This window comes from Amblyomma americanum, chromosome 1, assembly GCF_052857255.1.
Source record: "Amblyomma americanum isolate KBUSLIRL-KWMA chromosome 1, ASM5285725v1, whole genome shotgun sequence".
NCBI classification, from domain to species: domain Eukaryota; kingdom Metazoa; phylum Arthropoda; class Arachnida; order Ixodida; family Ixodidae; genus Amblyomma; species Amblyomma americanum.
In genome coordinates, this window is record NC_135497.1 from 34,027,741 (window position 1) to 34,043,020 (window position 15,280).

General features: G+C 49.1%; 1 protein-coding gene across 1 annotated transcript in view; it reads right to left on the reverse strand.

The window, feature by feature from the left end:
* Nucleotides 1-15,280, reverse strand: part of LOC144126199 (solute carrier organic anion transporter family member 4A1-like) — a 50,559-nt gene that overhangs the window by 11,746 nt on the left and 23,533 nt on the right. Inside the window, exons 8-12 of the mRNA XM_077660251.1 lie at nt 12,006-12,095; nt 6,738-6,930; nt 6,537-6,675; nt 4,901-5,088; nt 956-1,020 (exon numbers count right to left, since the gene is read on the reverse strand). Coding sequence (XP_077516377.1) covers nt 956-1,020; nt 4,901-5,088; nt 6,537-6,675; nt 6,738-6,930; nt 12,006-12,095 — 675 coding nt within the window. The remainder of the gene's footprint in view (nt 1-955; nt 1,021-4,900; nt 5,089-6,536; nt 6,676-6,737; nt 6,931-12,005; nt 12,096-15,280) is intronic.

The following is a 15,280-nucleotide window of genomic DNA, read 5'->3' on the forward strand; positions in this document are numbered from 1 at the left end:
TGCTTACGGCATCTTACCCAGCGGCCTCCTCGTATACCTTGTATATACGTCGACCTGAGTGTTCGCCACACTGTCCGTCATGTTTTTGTTCCCAATTTTAGAGGTAAAAATGCTGAAATATGCAGGTTTTATTTTTTAAAGTTCTCTCACGTTGTTTCATCTTGTTGCAACAGACTTACTCCTTGTGAGCACCGACTATGTACAACAGATGCGAATGGAAGGCTGACGTTAAGGGCAGCTGCGTCCGTACTGTTCAGAGCTGCTTCAAGTCGTTCAGGTGTAAAGTGCCATGGTTTTGCACTGCAGCTGGAGCAAGAGCAGCTGCGTGCGTACTGTTCAGTGGTGCTTCAAGTCATTCAGGTGCAAAGTGCAAAGTGCCATGGCTTTGCACTGCAGCTGCAGCAAGAGCAGCTGCGTCCGTACTGTTCAGTGCTGCTTCAAGTCGTTCAGGTGCAAAGTGCAAAGCCACGGCACTGCGAAGAACTTAAAGCGCGTGCAGAAGCGAACCGCACAGCTAGAGGCGTACTACGTCGCCACTGCCATTGGAATTGGACGGGAAACACGCGTGAGTGAACGGTTCGACATCCACAAATATCGTTGACTGTTCCCCACACGCACTCGCTGCCAGGTAAAGCCTGGCTCGTGCGCGGCCTGCGACGAGTGCAGCGATGTGGTTAAAGTGTTCTCGCTGCTCTCCACTTTGGCCTGGACACTGAAGTGAAAGCAGACATTTTGCAGTAGCCTTCACATGATCAGGACGCCACTGATCAGCAGTTTCTGAACATAAGTTTGCGCCCTGAGCAGAACACTGCCGGCACTTTCAATAGTTTCAGCGTTTCTAGAAGACCCTGGGGCGCCCAGCAGATTGGGCCCAGACGTTTGTTTGGGTGGTCGTTCCCGTTTTTTCAGCGCCACACAAGACAGGCGCAGCAGTTTCGCTCAGTAAGTGACGTACCCAAGAGGCGGATCATGGCCCACTGTATTCCCAGGGCAAATGATTTCTGTTTGGCCGTGACGCACCTGCGGAGAGAACGCTTGGTCAAGGCATGGTAGGGTATCATTTCGCCGTTGTGAGACGCTCGGCAAAGGCAGCATTTGCAACGCGATTGTTTGTCGCTATACAGCTCTAACTACTATTGAGTTGCAAATGTGTGCATTGTAACGATCACAGCCTGCTTGCGCGGTGATGCGGAGCCGTTGCTGCCGCCGAATGGGCTCGTCAGTGACTTTTGTTGCCCACATTAACTAGCCCGAGTGCACAGCACCGGAGAAAGCGTTAACTAACAGATAGACAGCGTGTTCTGCGTTTGACGTCCAAGGAGAGACCGCGGACATGCAGGACGCCGCTGCACCCGAAGCTGTGCGGCCGTTAACGGTGCATGCATGCAGTTACACAGCCACAGTGCGGGTCCCGCACTCACGTCTCGCAGTCGCCTTTCGGTGAGCGTCGTAAGCAGCGGCCTGGGAGGACTGCCACAGGTGTCATTCAAGCACCGTGTGCTCTCGGTACGCGAAGGGTTACGAGCGGCGGGTGCGGTGAGCCACTGCATCGCGTGTATCTATCTCACAGGACCCACCCGCCGCCGTTGTGTATAAGTTATCGATGACGCTGGGATGCAGTTGGCGCCCCCCTCCTCTCTTTAGGTGCAACACGCCTTCCACACTCACAGGGGTTAGTCTCCGCGCCTGCCCGGCATACGTGACCTGGGCATCCCTTCTGGGAGGGTCAACATCCAACATAGCGGCGGCACACAGACAAATACATGGACTCAACTGGCAACCTTTTCAGGCTTCTGTTGGATATACGGAGCCTCTCCCAGGACTGCACCCCACAAACGAACCGTCGCCAGGTCGGGATGCGCCTGTACCCATCCGGTGGGTACCCGACGGTGGGTTTCGAACCTGCCACCTCCCGCAGCCGATGCAGACGACCAAACTACTAAGCCACGGCCGCGTGCAGAAGCAAACTCTATATTTGTATCTCCAAGTGATGAAAAGACGTCTATTGTGCACAGGCTTAGGTACATTATTGTAGCCCTGCATGCGACGCCATGCAGTCGTCATGTCATACATTCTGCATGACGACCGTTGAATAATGTAGCGATGGCCTGCTGGTGAAGCTCCCGGTTCTTAGGTGGCCCCGCCCCGAACAATCTACACACATTATGTATATATATATATATATATATATATATATATATATATATATATATATATATATATATATATATATATGTGTGTGTGTGTGTGTGTGTGTGTGTGTGTGTGTGTGTGTGTGTGTGTGTGTGTGTGTGTGTGTGTGTGTGTGTGTGTGTGTGTGTGTGTGTGTGTGTGTGTGTGTGTGTGTGTGTGTGTGTGTGTGTGTGTGTGTGTGTGTGTGTGTGTGTGTGTGTGTGTGTGTGTGTGTGTGTGTGTGTGTGTGTGTGTGTGTGTGTGTGTGTGTGTGTGTGTGTGTGTGTGTGTGTGTGTGTGTGTGTGTGTGTGTGTGTGTGTGTGTGTGTGTGTGTGTGTGTGTGTGTGTGTGTGTGTGTGTGTGTGTGTGTGTGTGTGTGTGTGTGTGTGTGTGTGTGTGTGTGTGTGTGTGTGTGTGTGTGTGTGTGTGTGTGTGTGTGTGTGTGTGTGTGTGTGTGTGTGTGTGTGTGTGTGTGTGTGTGTGTGTGTGTGTGTGGAGGGAGCCAACAGTCACAACCTAAAAAGTTTGAAAAATAATAAGCCCCTGCCTGCACCACTTACGTATAACAGACTTAATTGAATTTGAAGATAAATGAAAAGGCCTGAGGGCAATCGTATAATTTTACCACCCGTAGGTGGGGGAAATAGAAAAAAATGAGAGGGGGAAGGGTAAAAGCTACATAGCGACCCACAGCCGGAGGAGTGGACCCAGGAAGACCCCCTGACCCAACGTTACTAGACTAGCTAGTCTAGTAACGTTACCCTGACCTCCCCTGGGACGTAGCAGAGAGGATGGGTAAAACGGATAGGTTGTATGATTGTCGGGAAAGGAGTGGTGGGTATAGGGATGGGAATGGGGGCAGCGAGTATTTTTCTCTCATCCTTCGAATGTCTTGACTCCACTGCTGGCCTGCCTGGCCAGGACAGGGAGGGCGTCAAGATTGCCCAATGGTGCGGCCCCACTGACGGCATGCCCGACCACCCATCAAACGCAACGGGCTCCGACCGCGGAGAGAACCTAACCCGGGGTCAGCTACCTCGGGCCCCTCCACGACATTCAAGGTTTCTTTCGGACCTGCCAGCTACTAACCATCGAGTGCTTTTCGCGGTTTTTCAGACACCGGAAGTATGTGTGGTGTGATCCGGCTAAAAGAGGCTTAGGTCGTCAGTCTATCGGCCCTCCGGCCCTCGGCACCATGACCTAACACTTCCGGGAAAACGCACCTGTGCGTCCAACCATGCACTTATTTTTTCCCCTAGCTTCCTCCGCTCCTACTGAGGAGGGAGTGTTCAAGGCTGGACTGACAGGGCCACAAACCAAGAACGTGGCATAGGGTGAGATGACCTGGGCCTACTCCGCCGGTACTCCACAACATCGACGGTTTTCGCACTAGTCATACTACGCCCCCTACCTTGGCTCCCCGCAGTGACCCCAATGGCCCCGCGGTCAGCCGTGAAGCTGCCCCCCCCCCCCCAACAACATCGCTTTCGAGGAGCCTGGCTGCTGTAAACCCCCGCGCGGACCTGGCCTCCCCGTAACCAGAAACCAGCGTGTCGGTCGCCAAATGTGCACGCCCCGCATGCAGAGGCGAGTAGCATGTATTTGAAACCCTTTTGACTTTTTACATGCCATCCGTGCCGGATTTCGTGGGTCCATCCTGGTGTACCTTGGACCGCACGAGCGCGCCTTGCCCTCACAGTCGCCTGGGAGTCGCTGACACTCCCCTGGGGTTTCGCATCCCCAGAGGATGGGCCCCGGCCAACCCGTCTCCACCGCTGGCGTTGCATCGGAACCAAGCCTAGTATCCGAAACTACACCGACCCGTATCCGGTGGCAGAGAGGGCGGGGGGGGGGGGGGGGCACGAGCAGCCCACAACATATATTAGTGTGGGCATAGAAAAAATAAAGAAAAATAATGTTGTCCGGCCCGCACCGAGCAGGCCACTAGAGTCGGATACAACTCAAGAGCGAAGCAGCGAACGCCCCTCAAAGGAGCTCCTCCAGCCAATGGCGTCAACCGATTCTACCCCTTGGCTGATACCCTTGGACCTGCTAGCGTTAAATCGCTGAGGGTGGAAGATGAAAGCGGAATACTTATGGCTTAATCGGGTTAACCACGGCATCATGAGGATCGGTTCATGCATTTGGCTTCAAGGCCTCCTTTGAGGGCAATTTGCCGCTTCGTTCTTGATTTATATCTGACTATATTAGATCTAGCCCGGTGCAGTCAGACCCAGGCAAGGTACTCGTTTTTCGAAAGAATTGAAACTGTAGTTAGCAGCGCTGCTTCGTAACGGGCTTAAGGTTGCGCTTCTACAGCAGTCTTTCACTCTACATTTTGGATTCGTTGTATGGTCTCAGCCAAACCATAAAGCATCATGAAACAAGATTTTCTTTTTTCCCGGGGGTGTAATACTTGTGAAATGTTCTAGCTGCAGTCTGTAAAAAAACCGGTGCATCTATTTCTGGGGTACTATCATTTACCCTATTTACTTACTTGGCTCTTCATGTTACCCCAAACAACCTTTTCTGTGGGGTGCATTGTTGCTCTCGCTGCATCGTGTTCTGCATGCCATTTGGAATGCTCTGTCTGCAACTCCGGAAGCATTACAAGACGGAGTCTCCGCGGGGTGACATTTGAGGCCGGAAATTTTCTCGCCGCCACTGAAGTGGCCTATTACGTTCAGAACCTGGCATGATGGGACGTGGGTTGCGCACGCTGCTTACCTAATGGTGACGCTTATGCCGGGTGCGCTGATGTAGAAGGTGCTGAATAGGCAGATGAAGGTGCCAAGCGTGTAGAAGAGGTAGGCGGAGCATTCCTGTGTGCAGCGCACCCTCTCGGCCGCCACCACAAACTCGGTCGAGCTGTTGTCGCTTGACTCTGTCGGGATGCAATCACAGTTGCCGTACACCTACAAAATAAGCACCATGCAGTCGCGTCAGAAGAAAACGAAACACGACCCCGTGACCTAATCGCGCCAGTGTTCGGGGTAATAGGGAAGTAAAAGGCCTATAGCATACATGCACATAAATGCGACGTTGGCACGCTCATACGGAGTCACAGTATGACAAGTTTTACTCGGCTCAACGTCATTGCATTTTCATCTCAGAAGCGTGCTCCGTTTATCTGTGTCCACAAATATGCAGGAAAACAAAAGTCACGAAAAAGTTTAACTACTTGGCGGTGTAAGAGTGTAACCACCAGCTGAAAGGCGTAATGCGCACTTCCCTGCGCGAACTGCGCAGTGTACAGCCCAGCGCCAGGCGGTATGCCTTCGGGCAGCAAGAGCATAGAGAGTTTTAGCACCGCCAAAAAAAGTTAACACGGCAACTACTGTAATTGCGAGGGTACGGCAAATGTGGCTAGGCAAGCCTAGCAACGGTAGCAACGGAAACGCGTTATTTTATTTGCAGTACGGCTCGCTCGCTGTGCTAAAACTCTATTGTTTTCCGTGCTTTCCGTATTTCTAAAACTTCTGTACGTCTACCTGAACGTGAGAGCGTACGTGTACAACTTTAAGCAGTATGCAGCATCAGCGGCGGTCACTGCGTGAGCCGAATTGGTAAGAACGGCGTCGCCGAGTTCTCTCGGGCTTCCATGCGCATCACACGCTTGTCCACATTTTAAATTATGAGATGGTAATCAGAAGGAGAATTTAGACAAAAATGGGCGGAGACCTTCGCAAAAAAAGATATTCGCAATAGATTAAAAGTCGGCGACGAGCACCGGCGAGCAAATCGACTGCACGTGTGACGGGTGAAGAAAACCTGCTTGTCACATCGGGGCTGCCACGAATGTTCAAACCCAAAGAAGAAGAAAAAGAACCTGTCCTTCCCTCCGGGTCTCTGTGCAGTCCAGTGTTCATAGGTTATTTCCCTCCCCCCATTTTTTGGAGGGCCCAGTAAATTTTCATCAAATGCTCATGCAACGCACGCTGTGCAAAAATAGTTTTGTGAAATTATTATTAGTCTATCTACCTTTACTTACCCGTTTGCAAAGTTAGGCAAGAAGCACGCGATTGCTTTCATGGTAAGTAGCTGTTCCCAGTGCTTTCTCCAAAAGGACAGCTTCAAAAGTGGAAGCTATTCAAGCCCCCCCCCCCCCCCCCCCCCTCCCCAGCTGCTGGAAACCAGCAAGGTTGTTTAGAACGTGCTAAAGCTCCACCTACCGGCACTTCCAAGCAAAAAGTAACGCATTGGCTGGCTGCTATTCTTCTCTTCAAGATGAAAATTTTAGATGTGCACAAAGCTCAAGGTCAAGCTAGTTTGTAGATTACTGCTCTAAAGTAGAAGCTGTGAAAGTGCTTTTGCGAGCTATAAATCGTCAAAGTTACGCGCGTGAATGAGAATCGACCCTCACCGTGACGGCCTCCTCATTTTGGGCGGCGTTTCGGCAGCCGGCCAAACACGGAGACATGTACATCTTGAAGTCCCGGCCGCAGATGGGGTTGAAGGTGAGCGGGCAGCCGCACTCGCTGGTGCACTTGGGTGTCAGCACACTGTGCACGACGGGTGGAACGATCAACCCGCGGGGGCGACCACTCGCCGCGCGCGTACTCACAGCTTCTTCGTGATGTCGATGCCCTCGTAGTGCAGGTTGGGGCAGGAGACGAGCAGCATGAAGAAGACGAACCACGTGACCACGGAGACGACGATGCACATGCGTATGATGTTGGCGCAGCTCAGGTCGAGCTTGGAGACCACGTAGCCGCCCAGGAAGCAGCCCAGGCTGGCACTCGGGATAGCGATCATGCCTGCGGGAGCCTAGCGCTTGGGTCCGCCCGCTATTCCAGCGTGTATCGTCAAGAACTAGTGAGCCAGGAACAGATGTGAGCGGTGAAGTCACCCGTTCTGTACTACACTGAAGCTGTTTTGCAAAGCACACAATAAGCACAAAATACATCAAAGGCACGCGATGCATGCCGTAGTGACATTTCTTGAGGGAGAAAAATTGAGTAGAGTTTGAGTTTGCATGTGACGCTTGATATCGAGCTCAATGATCGGTCGTTCCGTAACCGCTACACCTGGCTTCTTTTGGCGTAAACAGGGGAGACAAGGAAGCAAAATAGCGGGCAGAGGAGCGAAGCAACAAGCTAAACGGGCCATAAAAGGGCACAGGCAGTGGAGTCATGCGTAAGAAGAAACTCGCGCTCAGTACAGCGAACACAGAAGGAGTGCCACTCACTGAATTATATTCAGTCATCGAGCGGTAAAGCCTTTTTTTCTGAGTCCTGTGATTGACGCTAAAGTAGACTCAGTCATTGCAGGATTAGACAATAGTGCTAGCTCGATGCCGATGCTCTGAAAATCAAGTCAGTAACGTATGTGCAGAACTTTTGTCACGATGCCTTAGCCACATTTTCAGCATCTGCTTGTCACATGGGTGATTATTCAAGCAAATGCAGCTGGCCAAAGTTACAGCTCTGCACAAAAAGAAAGGAAAAAAACGGCATATTAACTGCAGACCCATATCAGTGCTGCAAGTTTTTTATACAATTTTAAGTTTTATAAATAAGCACGTTATAGAGAAATGAGCTCCATTTGGTTTCCGGAAACCCCGATCAACAGAACTTGACCTATTGATCCTGAATCCCCTCGAAGAAAAAAAACTAGCCTTAAGCATTTACGTTGACTTTTAAAAAGCGTTCGATCGCATCAATCACAGTAAATTCTCGAAAAGTTGCAGAGATGTGGCTTCCGTGGTACCGCTCTCTTACCTTTAAAGTCATATTTGGCCAGCTGCCGACCGTTTGTTCAGCGTGGGACATATTTCTCTGATATAAAGCCAATCTTCTCTGGTGACCCCAGGGTAACTGCTTCTGGTCCTTTTTATTTACTGAATATGCGAACGATATGGTCAACATAGGCGACGTAGCCAAATTTGTTATTTATGCAGACGATATGACATTACTGTTTTCCACTACTTCGCCTAATCAACTAATCAACCATGCGAACACGGCACTCATAAGTATCGAGGAATGGCCTTGACAAAACCGGTAAAATTAAATGCCAATAAAATGAAACCTATTCTCTCTCGTCCAAAAAATAGAAATGTATTAATCGATGAAGACATCCGGCATAACAATAAAACGGTAAAAATTTTAGGAGATGTCATAGGATGCTCAAGAGGATCACACTACATACACACAAGTTGTCACGAGTCATTGGCTTGACTATACAACAGATCCCTACTAAAACTTCCCTTCCCTACTAAAACTAAATTTCTTATTTACCATGCACAGTTCTACTCGCACATAAAATATTGTCACTTGGTCTGGAGAACGACAACCCTAAGTAATATACATAAAATGTATAGCCTGCATAAAAATGCTAAGAAATATTTCTAACGTTCCTTAGGACCATCCATCTCTTCCGCTTTTTCAGAAACATAACATAATGACCATATAAGATATGTACGCTTATCACTTAGATTTGGCTTATAAAAACGACATTAAAAACAATGTCGATATTTCGAGTGAACTGGCTTCCCTACAGTCAAAAGTAGCACATTATCCCGCCCATGACCCACACAAATGGAATCAAGTGCTATGTCGGACAAATTATGGCAAACATACGGTACGATATAACCTTCCAAACTAGCCGCCGCGGGGTTGTCAGTGGTTATTGTGTTCGGCTGCTGACCCGAAAGACGCGAGTTCGATCCCGGCAGTGACGGTTGCATTTCGATGGAGGCGAAGCACTAAAGACCCGTGTACTGTCCGATGTCAGTGCCCGTGGAGGAACCTCAGGTGGTCGAAATTACCGGAGCCCTCCTCTACGGCGTCCCTCATAACCCGAGTCGCTTTAAGCCGATTCACACGACGGACCGTTCGCCCGCGGCCCGTGCATCACGTGTTCGTGCGTCACCGAATTGAGAGGCGTGCTGTCGGCCCGCGGACTGGACAACCATGGAAATTCAAGTGCCTCTCCCCTCGCGGAAATTAGCGGCGGCCCGCGAAGATGCGTTCGCTAGCTTTCGCAACCACCGCCCTTGCCCATATTTCAGCTGCCGCATTTAGCCGAGTGGCTATATTGAGAAGCTGCACTGCGTTCGCTACCATGACGAAGCGATCGAATGAGCTCGCAAGACGGTCCAGGCCATTGAGGAATTTGACAAAGGGCCGCTCCTGCACCATTCAATCGCAGTCATGGGTCGGTAGGAAAAAACCAGTTTGACCAGCGTTGCCAAACACTTCAATATAATCTGGTAACAGTGGTACACCCAGCGCGTCGTCTGCTCTTTTGGTCCGTCGCGTCCGCTTGACGTCATCGGATCGCAGGCCAGTTTTTAGTGGCGCATGAACACGTGATGCGCGGGCCGCCGGCGAACGGACCGTCGTGTGAATCGTCCTTTTGGGACTTTAAATCTCATAAAATCCAAATCACCTTAAAAACTTGCTGTATTTACTGTATAAACAGGGCCTTGCACCCGAAAGAGCGTCGAAAGATATCCGATTAGTTTTATCTGCGACTGTATCTGTTCTTGATATGCTCTTATGAAGACTGCTTGCCCGTGCTCTTGATATGTTTCTGCTAGGAAATGTTTTGTTTGTTTTATTTGCCGCGATCCTGATTTTCTTTCACTTTCTCTTCTGTTTCTGTAAAACCTGCATTTTGTTGTTTAATAAGTGGCATTGTATTGCATTTTCGGGGTGCGAAAGTTTGACACGGGTTCAAAGCTTCAAACCTTCACCTTGAGTCTCAATATTTTGCTGGTACTGGGAGCAAAATCGGTTCAGTGCTTTATTTTTTTTTCCCACAAGCTGCGACTTCGCTTTTCCTCTCAACTATCGCATTTCTGCGCATATATACCGCGCAAACGTTGCCATTTTCGTCCTGTGATTCTTGCACAGACAACCATGATTGTGATATGTCGTCGAGTGCACCTTCACTTTCTCACAGACGCTCACCGTTCTGCTGATGCCTTTTCATTTTGCATTTTTTTCTTCCGGAGCGGGAGCGCGTTAAGCAGATCGCTCGGCTTTTAGAGCGAAAGCTCTACCTCACGACCAAAGGTGCAAAAGCCGGGCCATCGCTGAAGCCTTGATGTTGAATAAAGAAATAAAACGTTGCCGCGACTGGGATTAGAACCCGCGGCGGCGCGAACACATCAGCTTCGCTCGCCACTGCACGAGGGCACTATATATGCTGTCGCCGCAGCCGAACACGCCTCGTGTTAAACTGCAGCACACTCACGCGCTGTGCATTGCACATTATCGTCTGCAACAACTTCCATCTGCAGCGCGACCAGATCATTCAGCTTAACCTCGATCAGAGCTTACTTGTCCTGGCTCTAATATCGTCTCTAGGCGTGCCGACGACCCGACAGAGCAAATACATGAGCCAGCCAGACTAAACACAAGTTTTCGCATGCGTACTCGGTTTAACAACGTTAAAGCGCTACAATTTTTTTTCTCCTTGCCGCCACCATCACCATTATGTAAAATAAAATAGATGTTTTACAGCGTGTGGCCTGCACACCAGGTCTCCGGCGCTTATGTGGAAACACATAGCATTTTTATCGGTTGACTTGGAATTTTTACAGTTTCACTAGAGAGGTAAGTATAATGTCTCAACTGGAGATTCCACGTATGCGCTTATGTCTTGGCCTCGCAGTGAAGAAGGCCGCGCACGAGCTCGACCCGTGCACTACTCTCCCGGCTTAATACCAACGAAGAACGCGTCGCATCTCTCTCCGCGTTCTCACAAGCGCTGGCAGCGCCGCACTCAAAACAACGGAATACATGTCACAAATAAAATGCGGCTTTCAAGTGTCGGATGTTTCTGCGTCACGAAACGGCGGCTCATTCCACGCTAGATGTTCAATACATGCGTGTAGATTGTGGCCGTTTTTCTCGCCATTAATGATTTAGATCCGCTCACGTTCCCAGCGCAAAAATGCAATGACCTGAAAACATTTACGGCATGGGCCAAATTTTTGTTCCAGACCCTCCGGACACGTCGTTTGAAGCGATGGGGCCGCTACGAGAAACGCCTCGGGTGAAAGTGTGGCGGGGCGGCGGTGGGCGCAGCTGGCAAAGGACAGGGAGACATGGGAGAGGCCTTTCTTTGCCCTGCATTGGGCGTATTCAAGCTGATGATGATTATAAAGATTATGATGATGATGACGACGATGATGATGATGATGTCTCTCACCCATGCTGCGTGGTTAACATGCGGTCGTCGCAGCTGGCAAAGGACAGGGAGACATGGAAGAAGCCTTTCTTTGCCCTGCAGTGGTCGTATTCAGGCTGATGATGATGATAAAGATTATGATGATGCTGATGATTATGATGATGATGATGATGGTGGTGGTGATGATGATGATGATGATTATGATTATTATGATGATGATGTCTCTCACCCATGATGCGTGGTTAACATGCGGTCGTCGCAGCTGGCAAAGGACAGGGAGACATGGGAGAGGCCTTTGCCCTGCAGTGGGTGTAGTCAGGCAGATGATGATGATGATGATGATGATGATGATGATGATGATGATCCGTCCAAGCCCGGCATCGTTTCGCAAGGTCACACGAGCACGACACACGGTGTGACTCCCGAAGTACAGTCGTGATTAATATGAGAGGAAATAATGTTCGAGTATTCATTTATTGATTACTCCTTAATTATGCGTGACAAGCACCGTTTTTTTCGGTTTTCTGACTAGTTTTGCTCGTGGCGTCCACTATCTAAAAGTCGCTGTCTAATATAGTGCAGAAATAACCAGAAAATCCGCAATTTCGCGCAAACGGCTTTTCCCCCATAATATTGCTCGCGGCTGTACAGCCGACCGTGAAGCGATGTGCGAACACTCCCTGGACGCGCTTACCCAGCAGCAGGGCTGCCGAGGCCGCGGTCATGCCGAACTGGTTCTCGAACAGCTTGGTGGCGAAGTTGGAGTAGCCAGAGCCAATCATCGCTGTTAAAGAAAGAGAAAAAGGGCCGAATAGCGCGAGCACACATGACCACGGGACGATGAGAGAAACAACACGACACGGAACAACGCTATCCGAACAAATGGCGTTACGTTTCGCTGACGTTACTGGCATGCACGTGCACGATCAAAAAGTGACCGAAGAAGTAAAAATTCAATGAATCCTAAACTAGAAACAGTGCCATGACGAGATTTTCGCAGAAAACAATCGCGAGGATTTTTTTATACCGAAGAACTTTACTGACACTAATTCATTACATTTGCAACCGAGAGGTCACGCTTCAGTTGCGTCATAGAAAATATCATTATCATCAACAGAAACTGTAGAGTAAGATTTCGACATAGTTGTAGAGCAGCAGCCTTTTTAGGGGCTCCAAAAAGGCTCAGAAAGAGGGAGTAAGTAAAGGACATCAATGATATAGCTTACATAGCTATGCAGGGAGGGATAGCGCCAGCGAAGTGGCTTGAAATGAAGGAGCACGTAGAAGCAAAGGCTATAGCAATGTATGCTTCCTCTGAACGGCTCCTTAGACAGCTCAAGGTTCGATTATTCCATGGCACAGTTGGGAAGGGTGCAATGGGCAAGCTGGTGACCGAAAAGCGTAGGAATGCTGATTACCTTACATGACAGCGAGTACACAAACAACGTGAGCAGCATGTATAGGTGCAATGGAACACTGCGAAGAAATACTACCGGTGCACTTGTGAATAGGCAGCAAGAGGAACGCCACAAACGAAGCCTTGATCGAGTGCCTATAGATATAAAGACAACAAATTAATATAAGGGGAAAAGAGAGGTGCTCATACTGGAAGATATGAACGCCCACACACAAGAATTAGATAGCTGTCTGGATAATAACGGAAATTGATGTTGAAAATTCTGAACAGCATGGCTCAACAAAGGAGAGCAATATGAGGGACTAATCACTTGAGAATCGGGCCCTAAACCCTCCTGCGCTCACTGCTGCGTGAAGATTTATTTGCAAGGATGGCCGTCGCTCCATCGCTGCGTTCAGCGCGCCTCCATTCGCTCGCACAGGGAGAAAGGTTCGTCGTGGCTACCACTGCGCTTGGACCGCCCAAATGTCGCGCACACCGCCACTCTTAAACGATGCGGAATGCGTACTGCGAGAGCTGGCGGCGCATAGACATGGATGAGCATATCTCAGGATTTGTTTCACTGATGTCAGGGCAAGCTAGGCATATGCGCACACTCATCATGCAGACGTGTTTCGCGTCTGTTCTTCCACTCTTTTCTCTTGCGTTCCATCGACGGCCTTGTAATGTGCACATTAATAGTGCGAGAGGAAAATGGTAAGGTATGAATAAGGTTTAACGTCCGGCACCTTCAGATGAGCTAACAGACAGAGGCAAGTGGAGGGTTCTAGATACGGATCATTGCATGTTTCCGCTTCAAAACGTGGGAAGGTGAAAGAAAGGGCTGTTGAACAGCAGCTTGACAAGCTCCCACCCCCCCTTGATTACGTAGGCAACAGCATATCCTACAAAATATAAATATACACATCGGCATGCACAAACACTGCCATCCCAAACAGCGAAACAAGACGATCCCATCGATGGGAAGTTAAATACAAGCGCGGGTTAATTTCACTTTGACAGTACTCTAAAGTATTAAAGGACTACAGGCACCGAATTTTTAACGTGAGAACATCAAGGAGCTCGTGAGGCGGAAAAGCCAGCGTCGATCGCCACAGTCTGAGGATTCGCCGCATCCTTTGTGGTCCCAGGAGCACTCGCGGTGGAGGCCTTATTGCGCGCATGCGCAGTTGCTCCGTCAACGCACGGAACCGGCATTTCTCCCCGCGCGTGTTGCCAATAAGCGGCGAATCGTGTTAAGCACTTGTTCCTTTTCGCTGTCATCTTTCATGCACCTCTGTGATTTCATGCTTGTATGCATTTTGTCAGCCCACGTGAATCCGCATGTTAGTATTGGTTAGATATGCCCTTTTTCTCTCCTTGTTTGTTGGTTTGGTTCACGCTTTCTCGTGCAGCCTGTCTCTGGATATCAGCGGCTATATAATATGCGCGCATAGCCTCATTTGTTGGTTATTAAAATCAAAAGTTGCGCTTCTATCTTGTCTCTACTTTTTTTCTGTGGACGACAGTTTAGCGCACAGCTCTTCAAAAAAGATCATGGACCAACCTGACCGTCAGAAAGTCTTACTTAAACCAGGATATGACAAGGGAAAGTTGTTCGCTCGGCAGTGAAGCGCTGCATCTGCGAAATCTGCCACGCTGAGGTGCAGAAATTCCTAAATACGCACAGTATGTGGGCGTTGCGCGATGTCAGTGCACATTAAAGAACAATTCTTATCTCTTAAACACTTAATTACGAAATAAAGCTCCAGTGATAAGTTTGACATTCAAGTCCAACTGATTAAATTCATTGCTGCCATTACTGCTGTCCCTCTTGTCCATATTTTTAATCTTTGCCTGTCAAGTGGAGTATTTCCAGCACAACTTCAGTGCGAAAAGGTTTGTGTTCTACACGAAAAACGTGATAAAAATAATTAAGCAAATTACAAAACAATTTTTATATTACCAATTTTTCTTTCGAAAATACTTGAAAACGACGTCCACTCACGTCTAGTTTTATTTCCAGATGCCTTAACTAGGTTAAAAAATAGTGCGAAAGCATTCGCAAATCACCAAGGTCAAATTTTGGCAATGGCTCGGGTCAAATTTGGAAGCCACCACGGTGTAGGGCACGCTCAATTATTGTTGGACATCGATTTTGGTCCAAATCTGCGAAGTTCGAATGTCGGGGCTGGGTGACCCAAATTTTGGGGGTGACCCAAGCAAAATTTGTAGGCCGCCGTCGTGTTGGGTGGGGTCAAATTCGGAGGCGGCCGGGCAAAATTTGAAGGTAACTGTGTGTTACACGGTTTTTTTTAACTTTCAACTTAACATGGCGTTGCTGTTGCTGGCAACGGCAGGCAGAAGAAGGGTGCAAGTGACAAGATAATTGGTCGGTGTTGGTGAGCATATAAGTCTGTGCATAGATCAATTCGTGCATTATCGCACTAAGTCGATGATGCCATGTTGGCTGAAAACAATGCACCACTGTTCTTCCAGCATTCTGTAGCACAACATTCAAAGCACACATGCGAGCATGTGAAGAAAACAATATATTTGTAATGCAATAGCGA